This window comes from Gasterosteus aculeatus, chromosome 9, assembly GCF_964276395.1.
Source record: "Gasterosteus aculeatus chromosome 9, fGasAcu3.hap1.1, whole genome shotgun sequence".
In the NCBI taxonomy this organism is placed as follows: Eukaryota; Metazoa; Chordata; class Actinopteri; order Perciformes; family Gasterosteidae; genus Gasterosteus; species Gasterosteus aculeatus.
In genome coordinates, this window is record NC_135696.1 from 17515813 (window position 1) to 17540749 (window position 24937).

General features: G+C 42.4%; 3 protein-coding genes across 9 annotated transcripts; 1 reads left to right on the forward strand and 2 right to left on the reverse strand.

Annotated features, from left to right (window-relative positions):
• Positions 1–2603: 2603 nt before the first annotated feature.
• On the reverse strand, positions 2604–8334 carry tmem154 (transmembrane protein 154). 4 transcript variants are annotated; one of them, XM_040185613.2, is made up of 8 exons: positions 7994–8334; positions 6803–6862; positions 6629–6682; positions 6320–6541; positions 6018–6072; positions 5294–5370; positions 4763–4805; positions 2604–3748 (listed from the first exon to the last, which is right to left on the reverse strand). In XM_040185613.2, exons 1-7 carry the CDS (start codon positions 8082–8084, stop codon positions 4774–4776), a joined length of 591 nt encoding a protein of 196 aa, XP_040041547.2. In that variant the 5' UTR covers positions 8085–8334; the 3' UTR covers positions 2604–3748; positions 4763–4773. The 4 variants fall into 4 exon arrangements, with proteins under 4 accessions (XP_040041547.2, XP_040041548.2, XP_077965299.1 ...); XM_040185614.2 differs by having other exon boundaries at positions 6803–6859; positions 7994–8333; XM_078109173.1 differs by lacking the exon at positions 6629–6682 and having other exon boundaries at positions 6803–6859; positions 7994–8325.
• Positions 8335–10213: 1879 nt separating this feature from the next.
• Positions 10214–12666, forward strand: tma16 (translation machinery associated 16 homolog). Its single transcript, XM_040185619.2, has 7 exons — positions 10214–10327; positions 10435–10544; positions 10947–10984; positions 11083–11167; positions 11259–11407; positions 11508–11550; positions 11849–12666. The coding sequence occupies exons 1-7, from the start codon at positions 10325–10327 to the stop codon at positions 12039–12041; spliced, it is 621 nt and encodes a 206-aa protein (XP_040041553.2). The 5' UTR covers positions 10214–10324; the 3' UTR covers positions 12042–12666.
• Positions 12257–24390, reverse strand: marchf1 (membrane-associated ring finger (C3HC4) 1). Of its 4 annotated transcripts, none has more exons than XM_040185615.2 (8): positions 23786–24359; positions 19194–19241; positions 18568–18641; positions 16131–16943; positions 15812–15992; positions 15547–15691; positions 14004–14048; positions 12257–13911 (listed from the first exon to the last, which is right to left on the reverse strand). In XM_040185615.2, exons 1-8 carry the CDS (start codon positions 23870–23872, stop codon positions 13586–13588), a joined length of 1719 nt encoding a protein of 572 aa, XP_040041549.2. In that variant the 5' UTR covers positions 23873–24359; the 3' UTR covers positions 12257–13585. The 4 variants fall into 4 exon arrangements, with proteins under 4 accessions (XP_040041549.2, XP_040041550.2, XP_040041551.2 ...); XM_040185616.2 differs by having other exon boundaries at positions 12257–13902; positions 23786–24158; XM_040185617.2 differs by lacking the exon at positions 14004–14048 and having other exon boundaries at positions 23786–24390.
• Between the last annotated feature and the right edge of the window lie 547 nt (positions 24391–24937).

Here is a 24937-nt window from a genome sequence, read left to right on the forward strand (position 1 = left end):
ATGATGCCGCGGTTTTGTTTGGTCGTGGGCGCTTGATAGTGACGTAATGGTATACTCTCCGAATAACAGCCATGTGAGGGTGATGTTTAAGTGTATATTTTTGTGAAGACTTGCTTAATTGAAAGTACAATGCACATGCAATATGTTTGGTTCACAAACATTTACATTTGAATATATAAATATTACATTTAAAAGAAAAAAGTAATACAGTTAAGCATTTAGATACACACAAATGTACATAAAAAGGGGTAATTATAAGCACAATGATGTTACATCAGTTTACAATATATATTTAAGTAAAAGCATAATAATATATAGAACATGATGAAAAAAGTGAACAAAAAATGCATTTAAAGCAAATGAAAATAACACGTATATAAAAAATAAAAAATGTATATTACATTACAGGTCATTTAGCTGACGCTTTTATCCAAAGTGACTTACATTACATTTTTAACCAATGGCTTTTTACATTTTTGTCCGGGGAGCAATTGGGGTTTAGGTGTCTTGCTCAGGGACACTTGGGACATGGGGCAGCCGGGACTCAAACTACCAACCTTGTGGTTCCCAGCGCACCCTCTCTACCCCGACGAATATATACTACAAATACACAATAGTGTATAAATAATAATAAATAAAAAATAATAAATAAAATAGTTTTGTGACCCCTCACATTTCTCTTTCAAAAAGAAGTCGCAGAAGCAAAGGAAAGTTTCACACACTTTAAGCTGCTCATCAGGAATCTACATCCACAAATCTATTGTGAAGTGAGTCCCCCATGATGACAAACACACTCCCTCTCACACACACACACACACACACATTCCTTGGTGTGCGCTGTGTTTTCCACTCGTGTGATTGCGACAGACGGACAATGCTCTGTAACATCACAGCTCTTGAAAGCAAACAAGCACTGCTGTGATATGGAACTGATATATTGAGACAGGCTCTTCTAGTGTGATTCAGTCGACAAAAAATTCAGAGCGAAAGGTCACTGAAAATATGATGTTATGAACGTGCCGTCTGGGGGATTGCAACGCGTCCATGTTCCTCGTTAAAGACATGGCTTCAATCTAAGTTATAAATCATCACACCCTTTCACACATACACCAGAAAGTAATATATTGTACCTGGTGAGAGACTATATGTGCGTATTGTTTTCCACGTCGATGTTTAGTAAGAAGCATCGCTGTTTTATTTGCCAATATAAACAGCCAAGCAAGGATCTGACACAGTGGGAACAATGCTGATTGTACTAAACATTGAAGGGAATGTTGTATTCATGACCTGAGTATGAGTACTTTTACTACAGGATAACTAAGAAAGAACCTCTACCCGAACATCTCAAGCAACGCACCTTGAAAGGTTCGATATAAACCAAAGGGGAACACCTTTAGTAATCTTTACTGGTTATGCGAGATTACTAGTTACCACAACTAGTAATCTTGCTGGAGTTCCTCCTGAAATATAATAATAGTATCACAAATCAATTTCTGGGAGCCGGTACGACGAGGGGATGATAGGTGGGATGTGGTCACACTGTTCTGGTGAGTAGCTCTTTGTTGAGGAGAATTGCAAGAACCAATGTGTGTGAAAACATGAATGAATGTGAGGTGCTGTGTTCTTTTCTGAAGTTAGGGTCTCACTTCAGAGTTGATGACAAAGATGATGGGTCAATTCTTTAGCCATGACTCTCGTACACTTAGATGATCATTGATGGGCTGGTTGATCCACCCGTGTAAACGGCAATTCAGCATTTCCTCATCCGCGTTATTTGAGGATTATGAAGATGTCAACGTTCATTCAGCAGGTTCTGAGCGATGGCGAACAGAACTGCTGTCTGGAGATCGAATAATCCAAGACGTAGAGAGAGAGAGAGAGGAGAGAAAATGGAATGAGGGACTCATTTCTCATTTGTATTCATTGGTCTACATGGATTGTTTGACGTTACCCCCCCAGACCTTCCGCTGGTTTTAAAACCAGCGCACATACAGAGCTCAAAGAGGAAAGAGGAGCAGACTCATTAGGGGGTTTAATGCAGCAGAGAAACGGGACAGAAACACATGTGGGACGGATGTGAGGCACAGGTATTTATTCTAATCTTGCTGAAAACAGGAAGCAACTGTCACGTGTGCCTGGATGGAATGTGCCATTCATCTAAGTTATTTTATATACACACACTTTAGACACGACTGCTAGAAGCTATTTGGTGGCACTTTAAATTAAAACATGCACATTCTAACATGCTTACGATGACTAAAGTGAGAAGGGAATGTTCAGCAGGTGAAATGTTTACCGTGTTTTTCCTGAAGGCGTTTGCTTATGAAGCGAGGTAAATTATTGAGATGTGGATCACCAAACGTTTATGTAATATACAACTTTAATATTACAATGTTTGTATCTTGTATGTTCTTGTCAATCCGCCCAATAGCGGTTGAGTCATTGCACTCAAAACCCACCAATGTCCACCTTGTGGAGACGAAATACAAAAGATAAATGAGTCACCAATGTCAATGGGATTCTCCATTGAAGGTCTCTACTAAACTTGATGGCAATCCATCAAATACATGAGGAGATATTCTAAAAATAAAGCAACATTTCGATTTTGATTATCAAGAGATTTTATTTGCTGAAATTTTGTTTAAAGCTTTATCAGCAGAACAAGAAGACAAACGCCTCGTATGAAATATTTACAAAAGGCATTCATCGAAAAGTATATCCTTTGGCATGCTGTATCCTCATATTGATCATACTGCATTCTCAATTGTGCAAGATACTGACAAAATACTGACTAACAGAAACAGAAAACAAAAACAGTAATCAGTCAGTTATTATCTACTCTACGGTGATTCTGAAAGCTGCCTCAGCATCGGGGTAATAATTCATGAAAAGACTCAGAAATGAGTGCATCTTGCCTCCACACCTTTTTCCACACAATTTCATGCAAAACACACTCCAGAATTCCTAACCGGCTCAGCACAGCCATGAAAAGGAGTGGCCTTCTCTGTCATGCATGCCTGCAATCTTCAACAGGATATTTCCCCATTAAAACCTGCAGCTGGAGGGAGTCACACAGTGTAATACAACAAAGAGGCTTTGAACTGAAAGAGGAGCCATCAGCGGAAACTACCAGCGGTCGTTTTTTGTGGTGAAGGCGAGAGGAGTGTCGGCCCAACGCGCTTTAAGGCGACCACGTGCTCCTTTAACGGCAGATAAGGGAAGCGCTGGGATTTCTTTAAGTTTAATCCTTTTCACCAAGTCTGATTGATTTCCACAGGAAAATACGGCACATTTTCGTGGATCACAACTGGTGACTTCTCAACGGTTTGACATACAATGGAAGCAGGACCAACGTCGAGTGAAATCTCTTCTCTTCAGGACTTCATTGTGGCCAATAAAATACAAATATTCTATTTTATTTATTTTCTCTAAATGCAACACGAGCATTTTAAGTGAATGTAACAGCTTGATCCTTGCACTTATTTTCAGTAGCTTTAGACAAAAGCAAACGATATATACAACGATACATGAAAGCCACTGATCAAAGAGCCACTTTCTAACATCCGTAACTGCAATTGTTGTCCACTAAATACTTTCTGGGAGAATGGGTTGCAATAATGATTTCTTGTTTGCTAGTGTCTATTAAGTGTTGTGATGCTGTTCCCTGGTCGTCACATCAATTATACTGGAGAAGGTTAGAAAAACCAAGTTGTCGTTGATTGTGTGTTGGAGAGCTTCCTCTGTTGACCTGCAGAAATCAGAAGGGAGAGAGAGGTGAACGTTTGAGTCGGAGAGGTTGCTCCTAAATAATATCATGAGCTGCGATGGAGTGTTTTGTCATTTTAGAGTGTGTTTTTTTCCCCTGCCCTTTGACTTAATTGGGGTCCTGTTTGTCGGAGGCTTTTGCAGATTTGCTCTGAAGATCACAGCCGTGACAAACAGGTCGAAGCTGCAGCAGCGTGCACCCGCAGCAATGCGAACATCCCATTTAGTCCTGACATCTCTTGTGTAACCTGAGTACACAATGTGTTCAGAGGGCCTCCACTGAGTGAAAGTCCCCTCTAACTCTTGCACAGCTTCAGAAATAGAATCCGGGGAAAAGAAGCTGTGTATAGATGATGTTAGTCAACATGTTTTACACCCAAGTGGACCTTGAGCTTGCCTTACCAGCGCTTCCAGTAAGGAGACCAACGCGGGGTTAAGTTGCGCCACACTTCAATACATGCCTGGTTTAATCACTTGCAGGTGTTATGGGCGTTTGTGCGGTAAATCGGTATCATGACGCAGGGTCACAGTTCATGTTGATGTACCGAAACCAGCTGGTGAACCACAACAGTTCACAGGCAGGGAATAACAGAGCACATTTTGGAAACAGCCCAAGTCGACCTTGGATCTTTTGCATTATAGCGTGACAGATATTTACTTGACGGTTTTGAGTGTATTTCTAATAAAGAAGCAAGTTGCATTCACACCTGGAGGAGGTTGCATGATAAATAATTGCTCATAGCGAATGTAATGAACCAGTTGTTAACATTACAAGACAACAAAGAAAAGAAAATATTACCAGGATTAAAGCTAATATTGAAACTAATTTTTAAATGTATAAATATATATTTTAGGGATAAGAAGTCAAAGGAATATTACAACAAAAAGTGAGGGTTTTAAGCATTTTACAAGAATATCTCTCATGAGGGACAATGATGAAAATAAACTGAATGCAGTGCATGTGCTCATAAACTAAAAATGTCAAAAATGTCCTCACCACAAACAGATTCATGCAAGTTTGGAGTCGTCTGAGGGGTCACCTGCAACAAAGAAAACAATGGACAGACACATTATTCAAATATCCTCTTCCCTCAAACTTTAAAATACACTGTTTACGAGATACACTGTGTGATCAACTGACGCCAACAATCAAAGCTACAGTGACCTCTGCTGGATAAACTACAACAACTGACCGTTGCTGAGTTTTCCTCTCAGAGCGGACCATCGGAGACAAACGATGTCACTTTCAGTCCAACAAATAATATAATAAAGGTCTTCACAACAACAACGATAACGAGGCCTATAGCACAGCCATAAACTTTTGAGAAAGTAAAAGTGTAGACAAATATATTTGATGAAAAAGGTTAATAATAATAATAAATGTCTGGGGTCGATGGCGTCCAGATTAGGAGTGTGCAATTCAGCTTCCAGACATGCATGTTTATGATATTGCTCAATAGATCTCTGTGTGAATACAACCTTTAAATTGTATTTTAAATATTTTTTATACTCTTAGAGAGATACCTACAATCCTTTTTCATCCATTGGTCCAACTCTTCCATGTCCAGCTCAAGCACAGAGGGCACGTCTTCTTCAAACATGGGCCTGGAAGGTTAAAAGACGCAAAAAGACTCAGAAAGTGGCAACCTCAAATATTTTTATTTAAAGAAATATCTATTAGGTCTCTTTAAATTGCCATATATATATACAGTATGTTAATGTTAATTGGTGTCCTTTGTTCTTGTTGAACTGACTACGTTTTGCCCCGATACTGTTTGAGCAATACTGTTTCTCAATTGCTCCCATTAACACCTCTGAGGCCGACACCCATTTTTAACCTTTATTTGAGGGGCTTTTGGGCCGTGAACATAAGAACATAGCGAGAGAAGAAGAACCTGTTTACCCCGAATGTAAAGGCAAAAGCGGATTGGTGAACTCGATGTATCGAGACGTCGATCTGTAATGTTTGACATCTTGTTGATGTTCTTAGTAGCAGTGAAGACTCACAAGGTACGACTTGTGTTAACCCTCTATTACTTCAACATAACTGTGACGGTGGAATGCACGCCACACCTGAACCTCTTTTGAGGTCATGTTTCTCAAACAGGAAACTACAGATTAAAGGTAATCCATGTCTAAGCATTCCCTATTGAGATCGCCTACTGAGCCTTTCATCCTAATGAATCATTTTGCGCCGCTGAGGAGGGTTTTTCAAACTTGCACCTGTAGAAAAGAAGAAAATCTATACTTACATTGGCACCTTCTCTGTGCTGGACCCATCCAAATATGGATCCTCTTTTCTCAGCTCTACGAGAAGAGAACACAGCTCATCTTTATTATAACAAAACAACATATTTTACTGAGAACACTTAATAAGTATTCTTCGGTTTTATTGATAGCAACCACTGATAAGTAGCTGAGTTACTTTATTATAGTTCCGTTATTATTATGTGACAGGATTTATGACTTGCGGGACATTATTTACATTTTTTGCATTTGAAATCCTCCATTGCTGTTAATTTGATGAAAGTTCTCCCCCTCGTGATGGACATACCTTGACTCCTCCCTTTTTGATTCCACCTGCGGCTGATGAAAATACCACAAACGGTGCTGATGATAATGACAGCCAGCACCACAGGGATCAGGATGATGATGGGACTCAAACCCTCCTCGTCCTCCTTGTTCTCCTCCTCCTCCTCCTCCTCCTCCTCCTCCTCCTTCCCCGGTACAGCGGCTCGACCCGTGACATTGAGGCCCTCTGTTGGTTCGAGGCTCTCTGCAGAAGCAAGGAAGCGGCCTTTAGATCTCTTACTTCTCGCAGGAATGTGTGACATTTAATCTAATGATACGAGTACTAAGTTACCATTAACGGAGGCAAGGCTTCCTAAGCCAGTATCTTCTGCGTTGGTATTTTCATCTGGAAAACGACAGTATTGACAGATTAGATGATTCTTCTGAACAATTGAAATCTTTTCCCTAAAAGCCTTCCGGCGGGTAGAATCCACACCAGGAGGATGAAACGCTGTTGTGGACTTACGGGGCTCTTCGAGGTTGTAGTCCGGTTCTACAGTGGCGTTGGGAACAGACTGGGGTGCTGCTACAGAAAAAGAGAAAGACGCACGTTAACGCGATGCCACAGAGATTCATTCCGCTCGGATGAAAGTATGAGCGTTATCTGAGGGTCTGATCTCCTTCTTCCACTCCTCCAAAAAGAAAAAGAAAAGAGGCTTTCCGCAAGTTTTGACTTGCAGAAAGCCCTCGGTCGTTTCGAGCAGACGAGACCAGTTTGGTTGAAATGCGTTTAAGACGTTGAACCTCAGCAAGAGGTTTTGAGCAGACCAGTGAAAAGGGCAAAAGTCGCATTAAATGAACCAGTCGTTTAACAGGAAACTACCTCGTGTTTGTGTCAATGGGAGTCATGAAAAAGTGTGTGTGTATATTTGATTTTAAAAAAGCGTTTTCTCTGTGAACGTGGCCTTGTGCAGGGGAGGCACTCTGTTTCCTCAAAGTAATTTGTCCTGTTTCATTTTGTCCTTGTTGTACAATAACAGCGTTTTTTAAGGCTGCTCTCTTGACTAATAGTCCCTATTGAGACAAAGAGGTCCCGCCCCAGTTTCCACTCGTCTCGTCTCACCTGAGAATTCTGTTAAAAACTGTTTCCTCTTTGGCTGTCCTAGTTTTTGTGTCCCCACCACCATGTTTATTTTGGCATAATTCAACGCCTCTCATGACATTACGGCACCAGCGTATCATTGAAAGAGATAGTGAAAGTTAAAAGGAAAACATGTGCAGAGTTTCTATTAAGAGACAGCTTCTGGTGAGGGAATTTAATCAGCTTAGTGGATAAATTCTTTCAAGCTGCGGCTAGAAAAATCTCAACTGTTGCAAAATGCACCAACTGGACGGCAGAGTAGGTGGAGATATTCAACATGTTGAGCAATTAGTTCCCGACAGAGCTCTTTCACGATCTTAAAGGTTTCACTTTGTGAGAAAAAAAAAGTTCCTTTTGCTTTAAACATAAGAGGAATGGGAAAAGAACATGTTTTTAAAAATACTAACAGTGTACATTGTACAAAGATAATTATGCCGAGTACTTGACACTTACTATTTAATAAATCAGCCCTCTCACAGTCCCAGAAGGTAAAGCACAAAAAGAGAAAGCAGGCAGTAGGCGGGAAAGCGCAGGTGAAACTAATCTCAGTGATCTGGACTAATCTGCAGGTCCTACCTGTCCCAGTCAGAGTGGTCAGCAGCAGCAGCAGCAGCAGGGGGGTCTTCATCCGAGGCCCTCTCATGTTACCAGTCCCACAAGCAAACATGGTGCCATTGTGTCACCACTTCCTTCTCTACTGTCACAGCATCACACTTCCTGCTCTGCCTTAACATATTCAAAAGGACGAAAGAAAAAAAAAAAGAAAAAAAAGGGCCCTCTCACACACACAAACACACCCTGAGACTCACTCGGATGTGATGCAATCGGCTGTGTGCTTGTCACCGCAAGTCTGAGGGCTCCTCGGCTGCGGTGGAAAACGCATTCCTGCCGGTTAGGTATTCGGCCCTATGGGAGGGAAGCTGAGCAGAGCTTTAAGGAAGGAAAACAGACTGTCTGTGTGTGAGCTCACGGGGGGGCGGGGGGCTGTTCGGCTATCTCTTCACAGAGTTAAAAATGCGTTGAGCTGCTGCTTTAAGCAATTAGGCAGCTGTGAATGTGCTGCATGCTTGTTTGTTTAGGGTTATAAGTGTCTCTGTGATATAAAAGAGAATAAAAAAAAACAGTAATGAATATGATGGTCATTCTCTATGGATGAAGGCAGTTGAGCTTCTTGGAGAAGACTGCAGTGTGTTACTTCATCTGAGAGCAGGAACGTGGTGGTGGTGGCAAGTTTCCGCATGACAGATCGATCCTTTTCAAAGGAATCTCTTGCGTTGTAATTCTCGTCTGTGACAAAGGAGTCACTTCAGTATCCATGGCTGCCGCTGCTCTTTGAGAAATATTTATCAATCTATCTGCGTCATACAATTTTAGCCGGGTTTAACTATCTTCAGTGGACAAACACCGGCTTTGTTAGTGGTTGAAAAGTACTTTACTAAAGTACAGTATTGAGGTATTTGTATTTACTTGAGTATTATTGTGTATGGAAATCTGTATTTCCACCAAGGGAATATTATTGTATTTTTGACTCTGCCTTTATTTCACAGCTTATAGATTGACAAAACCAAACGTTGTCATCCTGTTCCCAGTTATTTGCAGTTTCACCAAATAGTGGTACTCTCTCACATTTTTAGAGAACAACATTAAAGCATATTGTTGTTTTTTCATACTTCCTCCACTCATAATCATCCCTCAGAATCTTTAGAGGGGTGTAAACCTTGGTAAAGAGCTGCTTGATTAAAATAAGTCAATTAAATTTAGTCAGGGCCTTCTCGCATAAGATGCATCAGTATTATAATCTAATAACGTCATATATATAATAATATATCAGTCATAAGCGAAATATTTCAGCAGAAGCAGCACCTTTTATTTTGAGACTTTGCATATTCATACATATGCATTTCCTTGCTTCCTTTTAAGAATTAAATTGTTTTTATTTTGTTGGCAATGTGAAGAAATCTGAGTTCCCCACACATGCTTGTGACATTTCCTGTTGAACAAAAGAAAGGAGAAGACACAATTGCAAGGAGCATATTGAAACTGTGAATTACAGCTCCTGATCAGACTACATGTGGATGGTGTGTGTCAGTGTGTGTCAGTGTGTGTGTGTGTCCACTACAATAGACAAATACAAATGTCGGGCCCATGAACTAATTTCTCGTGTTGTTAGTACGTTGCTCCTGATTTGAACATTATAGTGAAACTCAAACCAGGGATCTGATTCATTTCTGATCGTTTGGACATAGAAAACAAGCAAAGCCGGCGGTGCTGGAGGAACCTGACTGGTCTCAATCTCCCTGTATCAGCTTTAACTGGACTGACCAGTATCATTGATACATTAGACGGGTAGCGGGATTGTAGGCCTCATTATGTCTATGCTTTATTTAACTTTCTAATCTTGAAATATTTATTCATGAATCTGATCTGGTTTTTAAGTAAAACTTTTTCCTGTATAGCAACCAAGTGCAGCGTAATTTGTTTGTGAAAAGAGATTAAGAAAAGGTTACACAAATATTTGTCATAGCGTTCCATTGAATATTTATCACACAATTAAAAACAAATAGGTGATAATCAGACTGAAACCCGTGGCTATATGTACAGTATGTTGCTTTCCCTCTCGGAGTCCTCTCAGAAAGATTCATCTCTAATTATGTCAGAGTTCAAATGAAGCGCTTCCATCACACAGAGTTCATGGTTTCATTTAAATAACTAAATCGTTAGCCATCGAGTCAAACGAATACTTTGGATCACTTTAATTATCTGTTTAGTCATTTTTTATTTGTGATGCGTCAAAAATACGGAACGGTTTTGTTTTCTCCTACACCCACACGGACAAGGTTTGACGACGGACCGGTGCACTTCCGTTCCGGGTGTCAACAGAACCACGCGTGTTTTCAATCCTTTAAAATGGTGAGCCCAGTGTGCTGTAACGTATTTCTGTCACATTACTATTAATACGTTGTGTTAGTCATCAGCTCACCGATTGTTTAACTTTTATAATTATTTGCATTTTCCAGCCGAAGCCTCAGAAAGGGAACGGAAAAGCCGCGGACAAGGTTGTTCATCCTTACAGCAGGAAAGCTGCTTACCTCGCCCGGGAAGAAATCCGACTGAAAAAGAAAGATAGGTGTGGAAAAACAATACAAAAACATATCAAATCTGAACATTAGCAACGTTTGAGCACGGCTGACTTCGCCGTGCGGTCAAAATCACTGAAAATAGGCAGTAAATGCTTCACAGACAGTTGCCTTAATAATAACAAACGTTTCTGCAAAGCCTATAAAGGAATTTAATGTTTTATAATGTGTTTGTGTATTTATTTTGTATGAAAAGTGATCATACCAGACGGATTCGTGTGTGTATGTATATATGTATATACATATTGACATATTGTATATGCATAAAGTAACATTTGTCAGGGAAAGAACAGTACATTATATACAGCACGTTTATACCTAGTTACTGTTTGAATTTAATCATTGTCATTTGTCAATCCCTTTAATTTAATTGTATTTTTGTGATGCTGCAGGCAGAGGAGTGACAAAGCAACGCGTCTAAACGGCATTGGTAAGTCACTGTGTCGTTCACGCTTCACTCGCTGGCTGCGAGCATCAAATCCATTAACACCGCCACTTTCCTTTTTACATGTGTCTCTTGAATCGCAGGTGAGAAGCTGTTGTGGTTTCAGGAACAGTTGGATCCAGAAAAGAAAACTTACTCCAGAAAAGAAGCCTGTGACCTTGTTGAAAGGTATAATCAATTATTTGACAATCGCAATTTCAAATTTGAGAGCCATCAAAATATCGAGATTTTATTGTCTTGTGAACTTGTGTGTGTGTAGATACCTCCAAAGGTTTGATTCGGAACTCGAGCAGATTGAACTGATGAACGGGATCAAAGGTCGGCAGGGTCGTCTCCACGGCGCCAGAGAGGCTGTCATCAAGCAGACCATCGAGCGAGAGCGAGCGCTGTATGAGGGCATCGGGTTCGGTGAGGCCTCATCCATGATATAAATGCACACATATGCTGTGCGTGCAACTATTCAGTGTGTTGGAAAATAACTTACCAATCCTTTGTTGTCTTATTGCAGAGATTCCAGACATCATCAATGGAAAGCATCTGAAAACATTCAGGTGAGTACAACGTTTGGCTTTTATTTAGCTGTTTTATTATCATTATGTTATTTGAGAAGTAGCAGTTATATTCAGCTTCCATGATCTGACTAACATGACCACGCAAATGACGTAGTTAAACAAATATTCATATTTATTTTTTCAAAGAAATTAAAAAGATTGACACGTGACACCTATCTGAATGATTTGGGCTCAATTGTAATATTAAATATGATTACCCAGTGTCACGACCTGGCGCGGTGATTGAAAAACCTCCATCTGCTAACGTTTGACATTTGTCTGTCTGTTATTTCGTCAGCGAGTGGACTGGTGATCTGAAGAAACTTCCAAATTTGAAGCTACGTAAGGTGTCTAACAAAGGTCTGGAAACAAAGAATGAAGAGGAGGATGAACGTGAAGACGCAGAAGAGGATGAAAATGCAGAAGATGATGAGGAAGATGATGCGGAAGATGATGAGCAGCTGGATGAAAAGGTGCTGCTGTCGGCGTGACGTCGCAATTTGACTGTAGCCCAAAGCTCCGTGTGTCGATTCAGCACAGCAGACTGGATTACTCAATTGAGAAAATACTCTTTTATAAGAAAATAAGTGTGTTTTGTGTCTCTGTGGGAAACTGCTGCTGCTCCACAATTGTACCGAAGGTGATGCTGAAACTAAACTTCCATCAGTTTGTCTGCTTGTTGCATCAGTAACTTCACACCAGCATGTAAAGGGGTTCTACATTCATTTCTTTTATTGCACAAACAAATATGAATTGTATGTAATGGAAACACTCCCTATAACCAAATCAGGTTTTGAAGATGTTGCGTGCTTTAATGTCCTGGTGGCTACAAGACACAGGCGTTTACTGTGACGTGGCAGTCACACCGATAAAGAACCCAAATTTGGCCTTTAGAAAAGTGACCAAGTGTAAACAACAGTTGCCTTTTTTTAGACGGACCGTGCGGTTTGTCGAAGGATTTATCGCTAATAATGGATGGCAACCATGAACAAAGTCACGCAAATGTTATATAACACAACTGTGTGAAGCTGCAAACTGTTATAACATCATAAATATTTGGGATATTTTAGATTTGCTATTTCAAAAGAAGTATTATTAAAAACTCACAATAATAAATTAATCTCCACATTTTTCAGAATTCCTCTTAAGATAAATAACTCTTTCCCTACTTACGTTTACTCTTTGGTGCCTGAAAACCTGAAACGGAGCTCAGGCTCAGTATGATTCAAACTAAGAGCTTGTTTGTCCGATCATCATCCAAAACAACCTTTCCCCGTGTTTGGTAACTTTAAAGAATGGTTGACCAAGTGTGCAAATGACGCCCTGAATGCCTGCAAACAGACTGAAAGCACGTCTCTATGACAACGGAGCTGCGTCTGCATTTAGGTTCCTCCTGACTACAGCTGCTACTGAGTGGATGGCAAAACGCAGCCATCAATTCCTTGATGGTGAGCTGGTCCGGGAGGTGAAGGACTCCAAAGACCTTCCTTGGTAGTTGCTAGTAAGTATTTGGGTGCATCAAACAATTTTATCTTCAGCTATCAGACAATGTGGTGCAAACGTAACGGCGCTACTTAGTCTGGCCTGTGAGGTCGAATCAGCCTTCAACTGAAAAGCCTCTCCTCTTCAGCATGTTGAATATCTATTTTAACTGCTGCCGTTTCTCATTAAAACCTTCTGTATCTTAGCAGTTAAACCTGCAGCAGTTATTTGTTAGCATCTCTGGTTTGAAGCATACTGAGACCTTGAAAAGCACCTTGAGGGTGTACACAAGTTTAACTTACGTCAGTGCAGTTTGAGAAAGTGCATATTAGGAATAAAACGTAATATATTACATAACTACAGTCTTTACAAACTTCTCTCGCTGCTGCCGTTACTTTCCCGAGACGTATGAAGGACATCGGATCATCTCTCGCGTCTCAGGATCAGTAACCACAGCGGAGAGGAAAAACACTAGACCGTCGCACGAGTCCAAGCGACACCGCGCTCATTCACGATTCTTTCCGAGTTGGGGGTGGGGGGGAAGAGATCAGGCTCAGACGGGGTTTTGCGCCGGCGCCACGGTGGCCTCCACCGACGTGTCCGAGTCCGCCTGCGGCTCCGCGGTGGGAGCCGGACTGGCCGGGACCTCCACGGTCTCGTGCCTGCCGTTGGTCAGGCTGCTGTTCCGGGCCTGAGGGACGTGCAGTTCTTTCTCGGGGCAGTTCTGCACAGTGATGATGCGGTTGAAGGCCTTGAGGCGGCGCCACAGCTGCAGGTAGATTTTGCACTGGATGTACATGAAGATGAGGCCGCCCGTGAGGCTGATGGCCACCACGACCAGCTTGGTCCAGAAGGGCCACTCGAGCACACCTGAGGAAACTCACGCACACACACACACACGCACACATTTAAATTTAAACTGCAGGGCGCGGGATGGATCACGATGGTGGCGTGTGCAGAACTGTGCTTACCCTCATGCGTATAGTATTTCAGTAGAGGAACTCTCCGAAACTCGTCTGCAATCAAGAGTGAGTGTAATGTCCCTTAAATTCTACGACCTCTGAATGAACTCGGGATGTACCGATGCCAATATTCAATATGTGACACTCAAATAGTTTGATTGGATATCCGTGACAATTGATCCAGTCAACTCATTTTCACAGACGTACACTTTATGTGTTACATACTGGAATTGATTGCTGGATTAAAAGGTTTACACTTGTATTAATGCCTGTTCATTTTGAAGGGGTTTTACAAAGTTGTTGGTGTCAGTTTATTATGTTGAGGATGAATACCAGTAAATGTTTATCAATGCATGTCATGTTAACATTTTCTTCCAAAAACACAAAGCGTTGTTTAATTGTATTCTAGATTCTAGAATTCTAGGTCGATGCTAAGGACACACACCTTATGAATTAGACACTGATATCAGATTGATCCTCTGCATCGAACGGTACCCAAAGCTCAGGTATTGGAAATGAAAAGTCGGATCGGTGCATCCCCAAATGATCAAAGAGTGTCTTCTTCTCTTTATTCACTACGTTTATCATATCTGAGGTCCTCCAAAAAGTGAATAATACAGCTACGCTGTGATCACAGCACAACACACCATCAACAAACACAACAACGAACAAACCAAAGTACTGACAGGTTTCTAAACTCAAAGTCACCAGGACAACTGTCGAATTCTGCTCCTCGTAATGAAATCTAATATGTGGAACTCTAACTGTGGAACACGACGGTTTATACTAAACAATATGCAAATACCCTTTTCTAGTTGGGGAGAAAGGATGAAAACCGTGGGAGGCTACACAGTAAACGCATCCTCAAACATCACGACACCAGAGTCAGACGGCGGTTAAGATGAACAGGTGCCCGCTGGAGTTTTTGACCACAGGGGGCGCTACAGTGCTGCACTTAAATGCTCCCAACTGTTCGTATCAGGGGACAGGATGTGTTACAAACCTGTGTGCAAGGCAGTGATACTGTACATATGGATGTAATTACATAAGAGAAGAACTGCACAACCAATATACTTAAGAGTGTTAAACAAACATCAGCTCTATTTTTCATTTATTCAAATTATTTTTCTTCTTTATTGTACACAAGCAGAAGCACAAACACCAGCATTAAATATCAGTCCAACGCAAACTGTGGCCGATCTGATATTAGATACTATTATTTTATGAAATAAGAATTGAAAAGAATTGATGTTTATTTCACTTCATTTTATGAAGCAAACCGCTTATTAATTAAAAACCAGTTCATCAGTAACCAAAGCTCAGGTATAGTCTCTCTAGTAAGTGAGCATTTTTCATAGGCTTTGTTCTTAAAGGTAAACAAAAAAAAAAAAGTAAGGTTGGCACATGTTTGCTAATCCTTACAACACCTTTAAGTGAAGAATATTGTTTTCTGATTGCCTTTAATTTGCCACAGATCATCACACTTTTACTCCGTGTGTCTCTGGTATATGAGAACGAGAACGAGGGAGAGAGGATGGGGGAAGATACTCACCGCTCTTCCCAAGTCGGATCTCTTCCGCGGTTCTCTTGGCCAGAACGTAGACTGAACACGACATACACACCAACGCTATCAGGTGAAACAACACCGAGCAGAAGATCTTCCTCCTCTCCGCCGTCGTCATGTTTAGCTTCTCCCACTGCAGGACGGAGAGATGGGGATGCATGGAGGGGGGACAGGGAGGAGGGGGGAAGAACATTGTTTTGAATGTTCCTTGCAGCTCACACCTGTGAATTCGACTGAGGAGCGGGGGCCATACGTTGCGTAAAGGTTTGAGCTTCGTCTCCATGATGAAGTCGAACTTGCAGAGCTCACAGCAGCGGGTGTCCGAGGATTTGATCCACTGGTTGAGACACGTTTGGTGGACGAAAATCAGGCTCCCAGTGCAACGGCACGGCATTATCAGCGGGCACTCGTCGTCCCCCTCACAGTGGCAGATCCTACGCACACAAAAGCATATTATCACAAGGATTATTATTATTATTCTGCATCGTTTACAGAGAGAGTTTCCCCCTCTGGCCAACGAAGTTACTGTGTAGCGCACACTCCCTCCACGAGGCGCCCAGACCCCCACTGACCTGCAGGCCTCCATCTCGGAGTCATCAGAGTACTGCCGTATCGCGCCTCCGTTCGCCCCGCAGTGTTTCTGCGGTGTGGGAACGGCCATGTCCCCGCCCCCCGCCCCCCTTTCCTGGTAGCTCTTGGTGATGAGCGCCTCGCCGTCCTCCGCCACCGAGGAGCTTTCTCCGGACTTGTGACTCTTCTCCTTGTCCCGGTCGTGGGGGCTTTCCCTTTGCGGAGTGGCGGCCTCCCTCTTGATGGATCCCCCGCCGCTGTGGCGCTTCTTGAGGCCTGCGCCGTCCTCCGCCAGAGGGCGGTCCTCCTTCCCCTGGTCCGAGCCCAGCGACTGCAGCTCCATCACCTCCACCTTGTCTTCCCCTCCTCTGCCCACGCCAGCCACCTCCCTTTCTCGGCTGCTGCCGCTGCGGCGGCGCACTCTACGGGCCTTCTCTTTGCTCCAGCTGCGGGCCTGGCGCCACGCCTCGTCGTCAGAGGAGGAGTCGGACCGCGGCGCCCCCGCGCAGCGGAGGTTAGGCGGTTGATCCCTCCGGTTCTTGGCGGAGCACTCCTTCTTCTCCCCGGGCTCGCCGCGGTCCGAGCTGAGGCTGCGGTCGCTCTGCTCCTGTTTGCCGTTGGCCTCCACGCAGGCGGCGGCGCCGGCGGCACAGCCGCTCCTCTTGCGCCGGTGGCGGCGCTTCACCTGCTTCTTCTGCGCCTGAGCAGACGAGTCCGGAGCGGCGCCGGGGACGGGCATCTCGGAGGCGGGCGCCAGCTTGATGTTTTTTCGCGATTCAGAAACATCCTCTTCTAGAGGGGTCAGCTGGCTCAAACTGAACACACACACACACACACACACACATGCACACACACACACACAAACAAAGAGATGATAAGGTGAAACAAGATGGAAAAGACATGAATGTGATGACTAAACAGATCTGAACTAAATCCGACTGAGATTTATGGAATGATTTGGGGTTTTTTGGGGGGTCTTTTTAGATAGATAGATTCATACTTTATTGATCCCCCAAGAGGGAAATTTTGGTATCACAGCAGTATTTACAGGGAAGAAAATAGAATAAAAAGATACACATTATATACAGTATAATAAGATAGAAATATTAAATAATTAAATAAAATAAAATAAAATAAACTGAAACAAAAGAATAACCTTCAAAAAGAGACAATAATAATAATTTGTAAAAGGAGAAGAGGAAGAGCAGCAACATCACAGCAGTACAGGGTTGTTATTGTCGTTATTCGTTATTTTTCATCCTCGACCAAATTTTGCCAATATTTGCCAATAAATTTGAACCCATGATGATGCACAGCCACTGACCTTACGACCCCCACTCAGTCCTCCAGAGGCCTCCATTCACATAGTACAGCAGATTAAGTCAATATTCCATGGGGAACGTTCACATTTGGCATGAACAATGCCTTAACACTGCTTTCAGAAAAGCTTTTCCAGCGTAGAACTTAAATGGCACATTTTGTTGCTCTAGACATCAAAATGTTTGTGTCAGTCAAGAAATTCAATGGTGCCAATTGGTACATTTTGTCATTCTTTGATCAGAGGTGATGTTTCTGATGGATAAAGTTATACAAGTTATTCATGTAAATTAAATGTATTAACTACCTGAGGTCTGACGGCATTTTTACATTTCTCCTTATGAAATGTTACATACTCGTGTTTTATATATTTTCAAAACTTGCAGAGCAATATCAGCTCTCTATATAATGTGACATGACTTGTCCTTCCCGCCAAACCAAAATGTGAAGCCATCGTAACCGATGGGTCTTCTCTTGTTTATTCATTGTCCCCTAAGATATCAAAAAGGTTTAAAGAATATGTTAAAACGAGGCAGAGGCGGAAGACGCAGAGTGACGAAACAAAAGAACCACCTAATTGCTTTCTGCAAGATAATTAAAACAGCACTAAAATAATTAAATATACAATCCATTCAATTCGGCATGATTTTACTAATGATTGTGAAACGCATTAAATTAAATATTCATTGAGCTTCCTTGTTTACGGGAAAACAATGTAATTGTGAAATCAAAACGTCCAAATTGACTAATCAGAATAAAAAGGTGAAGGTGGAACGATCTGAGCATGCTATTTGACAAATGACGGTCCAAGCACCCACATACAGCACACCACGCGTGTTCACACTGCCATAAAACCCAGCATCCTTTCAGCCTTGAGTCCATCAGCTGCAACTGTGCCACCAGTAGGTATAATAAATAACACGAAGGATCCCATTTCTGCAGTCAGACATCTCCCCCTCATTGATTGCCTGTGGGAGCATCGTTACGTTTGGCCATGCAGACCGTACTGAATGAGTCCCCCACACGATGGAGCTGTGCAGGTGAATATCACAGAGAGACCCCTGGACGCTGTTCAGCTTTTAATGTGATTCCGGGTACGGCTGAAAGAGGCCGCTGTCTCACCTGCATATGTCCTGAGAAGACGTGGTGATGGACGTTCTTGAGGCTGTTGTTATTCCTGCTGTAGAGTTGCTGGCCTGAAAAAAACCCAAAAAAAAACGACTCAATTCAAGAGTTTCTTTGCAAGTTCATCACAACATCTTCACACACTCTCTAGTGACTAAAACAAAATAAAGATTTGTATTGTTAATTAATAAGTGAGCTTGATTATTGGATTTCTTGAAGACATTAGAGGTTTTGTACATTAGATAGTTGTTATAATTTCTGCTAGTAGATCCATCAACATGCTATCGCCTGACCCTTTAACGTCATCTTAATTAATATTGGTTTATTTCAGTGTTTTTGCTGACATGTGACTTTGCTAAAAGAGGCAGAAATGATCAAGTGACCTTTTTTGTGGGTTTAACACGACACCACGACAACTCCCATTTAACACAAAGTCACTGCAGGCAGAATTGATTTTCTCATGAGTCACACAGTGAGTGTGATAGAACAACCTTGTGCGCGATCGTTAAATAAGACTTCTGGCGTGAGCGCATCTTTCTTGCACAATAGATTCTGCCTGAGTAAAAGCCGGGAGCTGTGACCTTGATATTGGCCCTTTAAGAGCTCTGCTATTCAGCGGTTACCTTGGAAATGTTGCTGGATCGACTCCCCGACCGGGGGGCCTTCTTCCGCTGGGGGGGGACACACACACAAAAAAATCATTAGAGACCACAGAGAAGTGCGTGATGCTTTAACAGGAAGTAGCAGCAGTGATTTCTCTCCATGTGAAACATTTAAACAATATCCCAGTGCAGTCACGTGAACATCTGATCCATAACATTGGACTTTGATCTGCTGTAGATTATTTTCATTGTGAAATCATTTTTTACATTACCTTACATGTCATTTAGCTGAGGCTTTTATCCAAAGCAACGTACAATAAGTGCATTCAACCATAGGGTACAAACTCAGAAGAACAAGAAACAAGAAAGTGCAATTTCCTCAAATAAGCCAATTTACAATTTGCTATTCTTTGCTAATCTTCAGATCTTCAACATTTGGGAAATGTACTATTAGTTTTGACTATAAAAACCTGCTTTTAAATATTTTCTATTTAAAGACAAGCTAGTGCTTTAACTCAGCAACTGAAACCGAATAATTGAACTGAGCAGCTTCAAACGTCACCGTCTTGATTCAGAGTCATGCGTTGTTGGCCGGCTGTTGATTGGTTACAATCCAGCATCAGGAATCATGCGTGGCCACGTGTGCGTGTTATTTCATCGTGACCCGAGCTAAAGCCACTCAATCCTATTACCTGGTCGTCCTCTTGTAAGTGTCCAAGATGACTCTCTGCACTGCGTCTCTATTTTAGGCAAACTAATAGCACTTTTTCTAGGGCTGCACAAACTAAACCGTGAGACCTTGAACTCATTCCTGCAGCGTCTTACACAAGTCTCAGTGAGCAATGGAGCAACTTACCAAGTATTGTTTCTGATAAACAGCAAATAAAAAAAAACCTTCCCAGGAATCAGAATCATCTGCTTTCCAAATGATTTTCCCACACAAATTCTTTTTAGGTCAAGTAACAAGATGGCAAACTCTATCAAAATAGATGTTATATTATTGATCGAAATCATGATATAAAAACATTTGTGCAAAACTAACTAAGGAATTATTTATTATTGCATAAGATATGTCTGTTTTGGGGTAACCCAACAGAGTAAATACTTGATTATTTAGTCACATTGACGTAAAAGTCAGACACCATTTCTTATAGTAGACAATGAATGTACGTCATCTGCCTTTATATATAAATAACGAAATCCCAAATGCTGTGAGCTGTGTCTCCTTGTTCACGTGAGTTAAATAATATGATAATTCGGTCCATATGAATGGAATGAGGAGAATCTCTTTGCAGGAGTCTAAACAGAGAATGTTGACTCTTACTTTGTTGGGAAAGAGCTATTTAGGAAGCATCAGATTTATCGAGAAAATAGACAGACCTCAAGAAGTATTTGCAGCAAGTAATTAAATCGACCTTTCCTCCGACAACACTTCCAGTTGGCTTTCATTCCGAGCCGCACTGGTGATGCTGCTGGCGGCTAGGTGCATTATGGGATTAAATATTTCTCGTCTCAGTAACACCTGCAGCCTCAGCTGTGCTGGATTCTTTATGTGCCCAAAATTCAGCAGCTAAACTTTATCAGCTGATTCTTTTCTTTTTTTGTACTTTCTTTTTAGCGTTAACTTGAAATGCAAGTGAGGCAAGACGTGTTCAAATGAGCTGTAAGAAACAACTTTCCCAAATGAACAAAAACTAATTAATGTCCGGATATATAGATGTGTGATTGGTGATTTTGGGCTTTTCAAATACATTTATTTCAATGTCTATGGCCCAGGATAATAAGGTAATAACTCTTTGGCTATATACGTACAAAAAAGGGAACAACTGAAACTAGAAGACAAAAAGGGAACTACAGCTCAGATTCAGACAGGCAGCACCAGAGATTACAACGACAATAAGAGCGGCGGCTGCAGAGCGACGGCAGCGACACGAGGATCCACGTCAATTTCTGTCACCCTCGACATTTAACATTTCTTAGAAGAAACAGAACAGTGGAAACTACAAATGTGTATCTGTATGTGTAGAAAGCAACCCATACACATACACAGTCTGTGCAAATCAGTCAAACAAGAGAGACACTGACAAGTAAAAGACAGCATCTTGTAAGCTGATCAAGGGATTTGCCGATAGCCTGGTTTAAACCAGCAGACCTGTGTGGAGTCAAAGCAAACACTGCGGCCTCCGCCGGGTGTTACACCACATGGAGACGTGTACGAGGTACAGGGCACATGGCGGGAACGTTTGGTAGGACAGATCAGACAGATATTCTAATTAATTCCAGAATGGAGAGATGAGGAGCTTTTCCCCCTGTATGCAGTACATAGTGACTTCTGGTGTATGCGGTATGCATATGATTCGATTTTGTGTGGAAAAACTGCATTGATCTTGTTGCTGGAAGAAGCTAAGCTGGCCATTTCCTCCTCCTTCCAGTCTTTGTGTCAAGCTGAGTGAAACACATCTGGAACGCAATTACTTTCCCTGTCTGACAAAGCCAGAAGAGTCTGTTCAGAAAGTACTAGTGTGTGTGTGTGTGTGTAGCATCTGTACAGTGGATGCATCTCTATCATAATCACACTCAGATAGACCAGCTCTTCACATACAATTAACACGGATAGAGATGAGAAATACTTTGGAAAGCCAATAATATTTTCCACCATTAATACACGGTCTAATAATAAAAGTCTATGGTCACAACTCTGGGTTTTCATGCATGTAAAGGTTTTACTCCTCAAAACAAGCAACAAAAACCAGACCCGGCACATCCAGTCCTCGATTAACCGACGCAACAGTTCATGGGTAATTATTGATGCATCAGAGACAACTTCCGCCGTGACCGGTGCGCATGATTCCACCGGGGGGGGATTAGGCGATGCAGCATGGAGCGAAGACTACATTTCTGCCCTGTATGAAGCCGCGTTTTACAGAAGGTGATGTGTTTGCTGTTGGCTTGTGAGTGAGTTAGCGTGGTTTTGTTGTTGCGGTTTGTTTCCGTGCAAAAGTCTGTCTACATTATTGTGGCTTTCACGGAACGTGAGCAGGTGTTCCTGTTTTGTGCAAAACTGTCTTCGGGCTTATGCGTACAAATCGAAAGGAATGCAGCCCACGCTCGCTTGATGTCAGTTCCCACGCGAGGCCACGACTACGGCTCTTAGATGCAGATGTTGTGATCGCTGTACGGCATCGAATAAATGACCCCGGAATATTGTGCCAGATGTGAGCAAGTTGAACCATAGTCGTCGCACAATAAATCCCTAAAGGATCGTTTCCATTTGATTCTTAGTCGGGCAATTAATGAGTGACCGACCAAAACAGACCACCGAGATTCATTCTTGATCCTGCACATGATGCTCTGAGATGTGACACTATGGAAGAGGGAGGTGAAAGCATCAAGTGAGGGAACGGTGATGAAAGGCTGCTGAAGTGAGTGAGTGACAAAGAAAAGACCGAAAGCCGAGACAAAGCTGGAATCTTAAATCTCTGTAATCTGACCAACTTTACATTTAGTAAGCAATGGGGGCTGAATTCAACAGGTTGTGGTCTGTAAACAAGAGGGCCAAAACATTGTAAGTTACTGCATACTTAAAGCAAACATTATAAGGTATGATACTGTGTAACATACCTGGAAAAGCTACTCCAAAAATGCAATACGTTGCAGATGACAAATTTCCCTTGTTTATAATGTCATGAGTAAACAATATTTACTTAACAATATTAAGACTTAAAGATGGAGCGAGCTTAAAGCCCAAATCGACTGATGATGACCAGAGGGATATTTTACACACAATGGTACTGAGACGTCTATAAATGAGGGTTCTAACACACCTCCTGCGGTTATCACTATTATTGGTCACTTTACTATTACTGTCATCATAAACCCAAATCACCAACTTTGCGCTTTCCCTCCTCACAGGTTTCTGTGGATGGTGCTTCCATCTGATGGAGGTTCCATCTGATGGAGGTTGTCCCTGCAGTGATCCTGCCTTGCACCTGGCTCACTACTACTCAATATTTTAATAATTTCTGTCGTAGGAAATAGCAACAACAAAATAAAATAATTTGGATGTAATATACATGTTGACCAGCGGAATGTGCAATTGAGGGGTGTTCTGCACATTCTGACTTCCTTTTACACAAATAATCATCAAGTGACAATGAGGGAGGTGGAGCTGATTTCCGACTCACAGCATCTGAAAATGAAGTTCCAATGATTCAGAGAAATCCGTGTTGTTTCTACACTTCCATAGTTTATTTCCCCTGAAATATATTTTATTTTTGTATTCTGTTTTTGTTTAGGAAAAGTGTTATTTGTGTTGTGTTGTATTTATATTGATATTAATAAATACAAATTAGGAAAATAATGTGTTACGGGTTGCTAACGTGACTAAGTAAGTTTCCAGCCGCAACGTTTAGACCCGTTTTCAACGTGATTCATAATATCGGTGGTAAACTTACAAACGTGGACGTCGTTTCTTTTTAAAGGACATAAAACATATAGGTTAGCACAAGGCAGAGGACGAAACGTTACCGTATTAAAAAGCAACGTCGGACAATGTAGACGTTCTTTTCGACCAAAAGAGGCTGGAGGACCGAGCGAGGAGCTCACACACTCACCTCCGTCTTGTCTTTGGAGCGGGCTGCGCTCCTGCCGCCGCCGGCCGCCTCCTTGGCGGGAACCACCGTTATCTGTTGCGTTGGCATGCCGCCGTTTCCAGGCAACGGCCTACAGCTTTCCCGCCACGCCGCGCTTTGCCGTCCGGTCCGCGGCTCCGCGTGCGATCCGCTCTCCGCCCATCCGCGGGCTTCTCTCGCTCTCCTTTGACGGCCCGATCCGGATCATCGAGGGGAGCGCGGTCGGGACGGGACGGCCTCACCGTGGCAACGCGAGAACAGCTCCGGAGATGGAGGGGCGTGAGGTCGTCATGACAACTGGGTAACTAACCAACAGTGTGCACCACCTCCTCCTCCTCCTCCTCCCCCTCCTGCTGAGAGAGAGAGAGAGAGAGAGAGAGAGAGAGAGAGAGAGAGAGAGAGAGAGAGAGAGAGAGCGAGAGAGAGAGAGAGAGAGAGAGAGAGAGAGAGAGAAGAGTTGAGGTGAAGCTAAGGAGTAAACAAGGAGGTGTTAGTGTGTGTGTGTGTGTGCGTGTGTGTGTGTGTGTGTCTCGGTGGGCGTAGCACGGATGCTGTCGTGCTTGCTGGTTAATAGGCACACGGTCCATAAGGATTAGGGTTTAGACTAACCTCAATCTCCTCCTCTGACCAGTGCTGCTGCTAATAAGCTTACACAATGTGCACATGGACAGCAGCAACACACACACACACGCACACACACACTGCTGAGAAACAATTAAGCTGCCTCATTTTTGTCACGTTGAGCGAAAAGAAATGAAGGCCCACTAAACGGAAATGAAGTGAGAAACCTCCTCACAGTGAGGCCAGTTCACAGAATGTGTGTGTGCGCGGGTGGGTGTTTGTGTGTGTGTGTGTGCGTGCGTGCGTGTGGGTGTTTGTGGCGAGAGCGTAATCCTCTTTGCAACTGTCTCAGGTCATGAGGATTGTACTTGATATAACTGGACAATTGGTGATCTAGAAAGTGCAGCCGGTGAACGAGGCGAAGAGGCAAGAGAACCGTGATTCCTCCAGAAAGAGATTTCACTTTGACAGTTTTTAATGTTAATTAAAAGGTGAGAGATGCATTATTGGGATGTTTTTTTTTTAATGAACTACAAAGACAAATGAATCCCCGCTGCAACCGGAACATCCAGG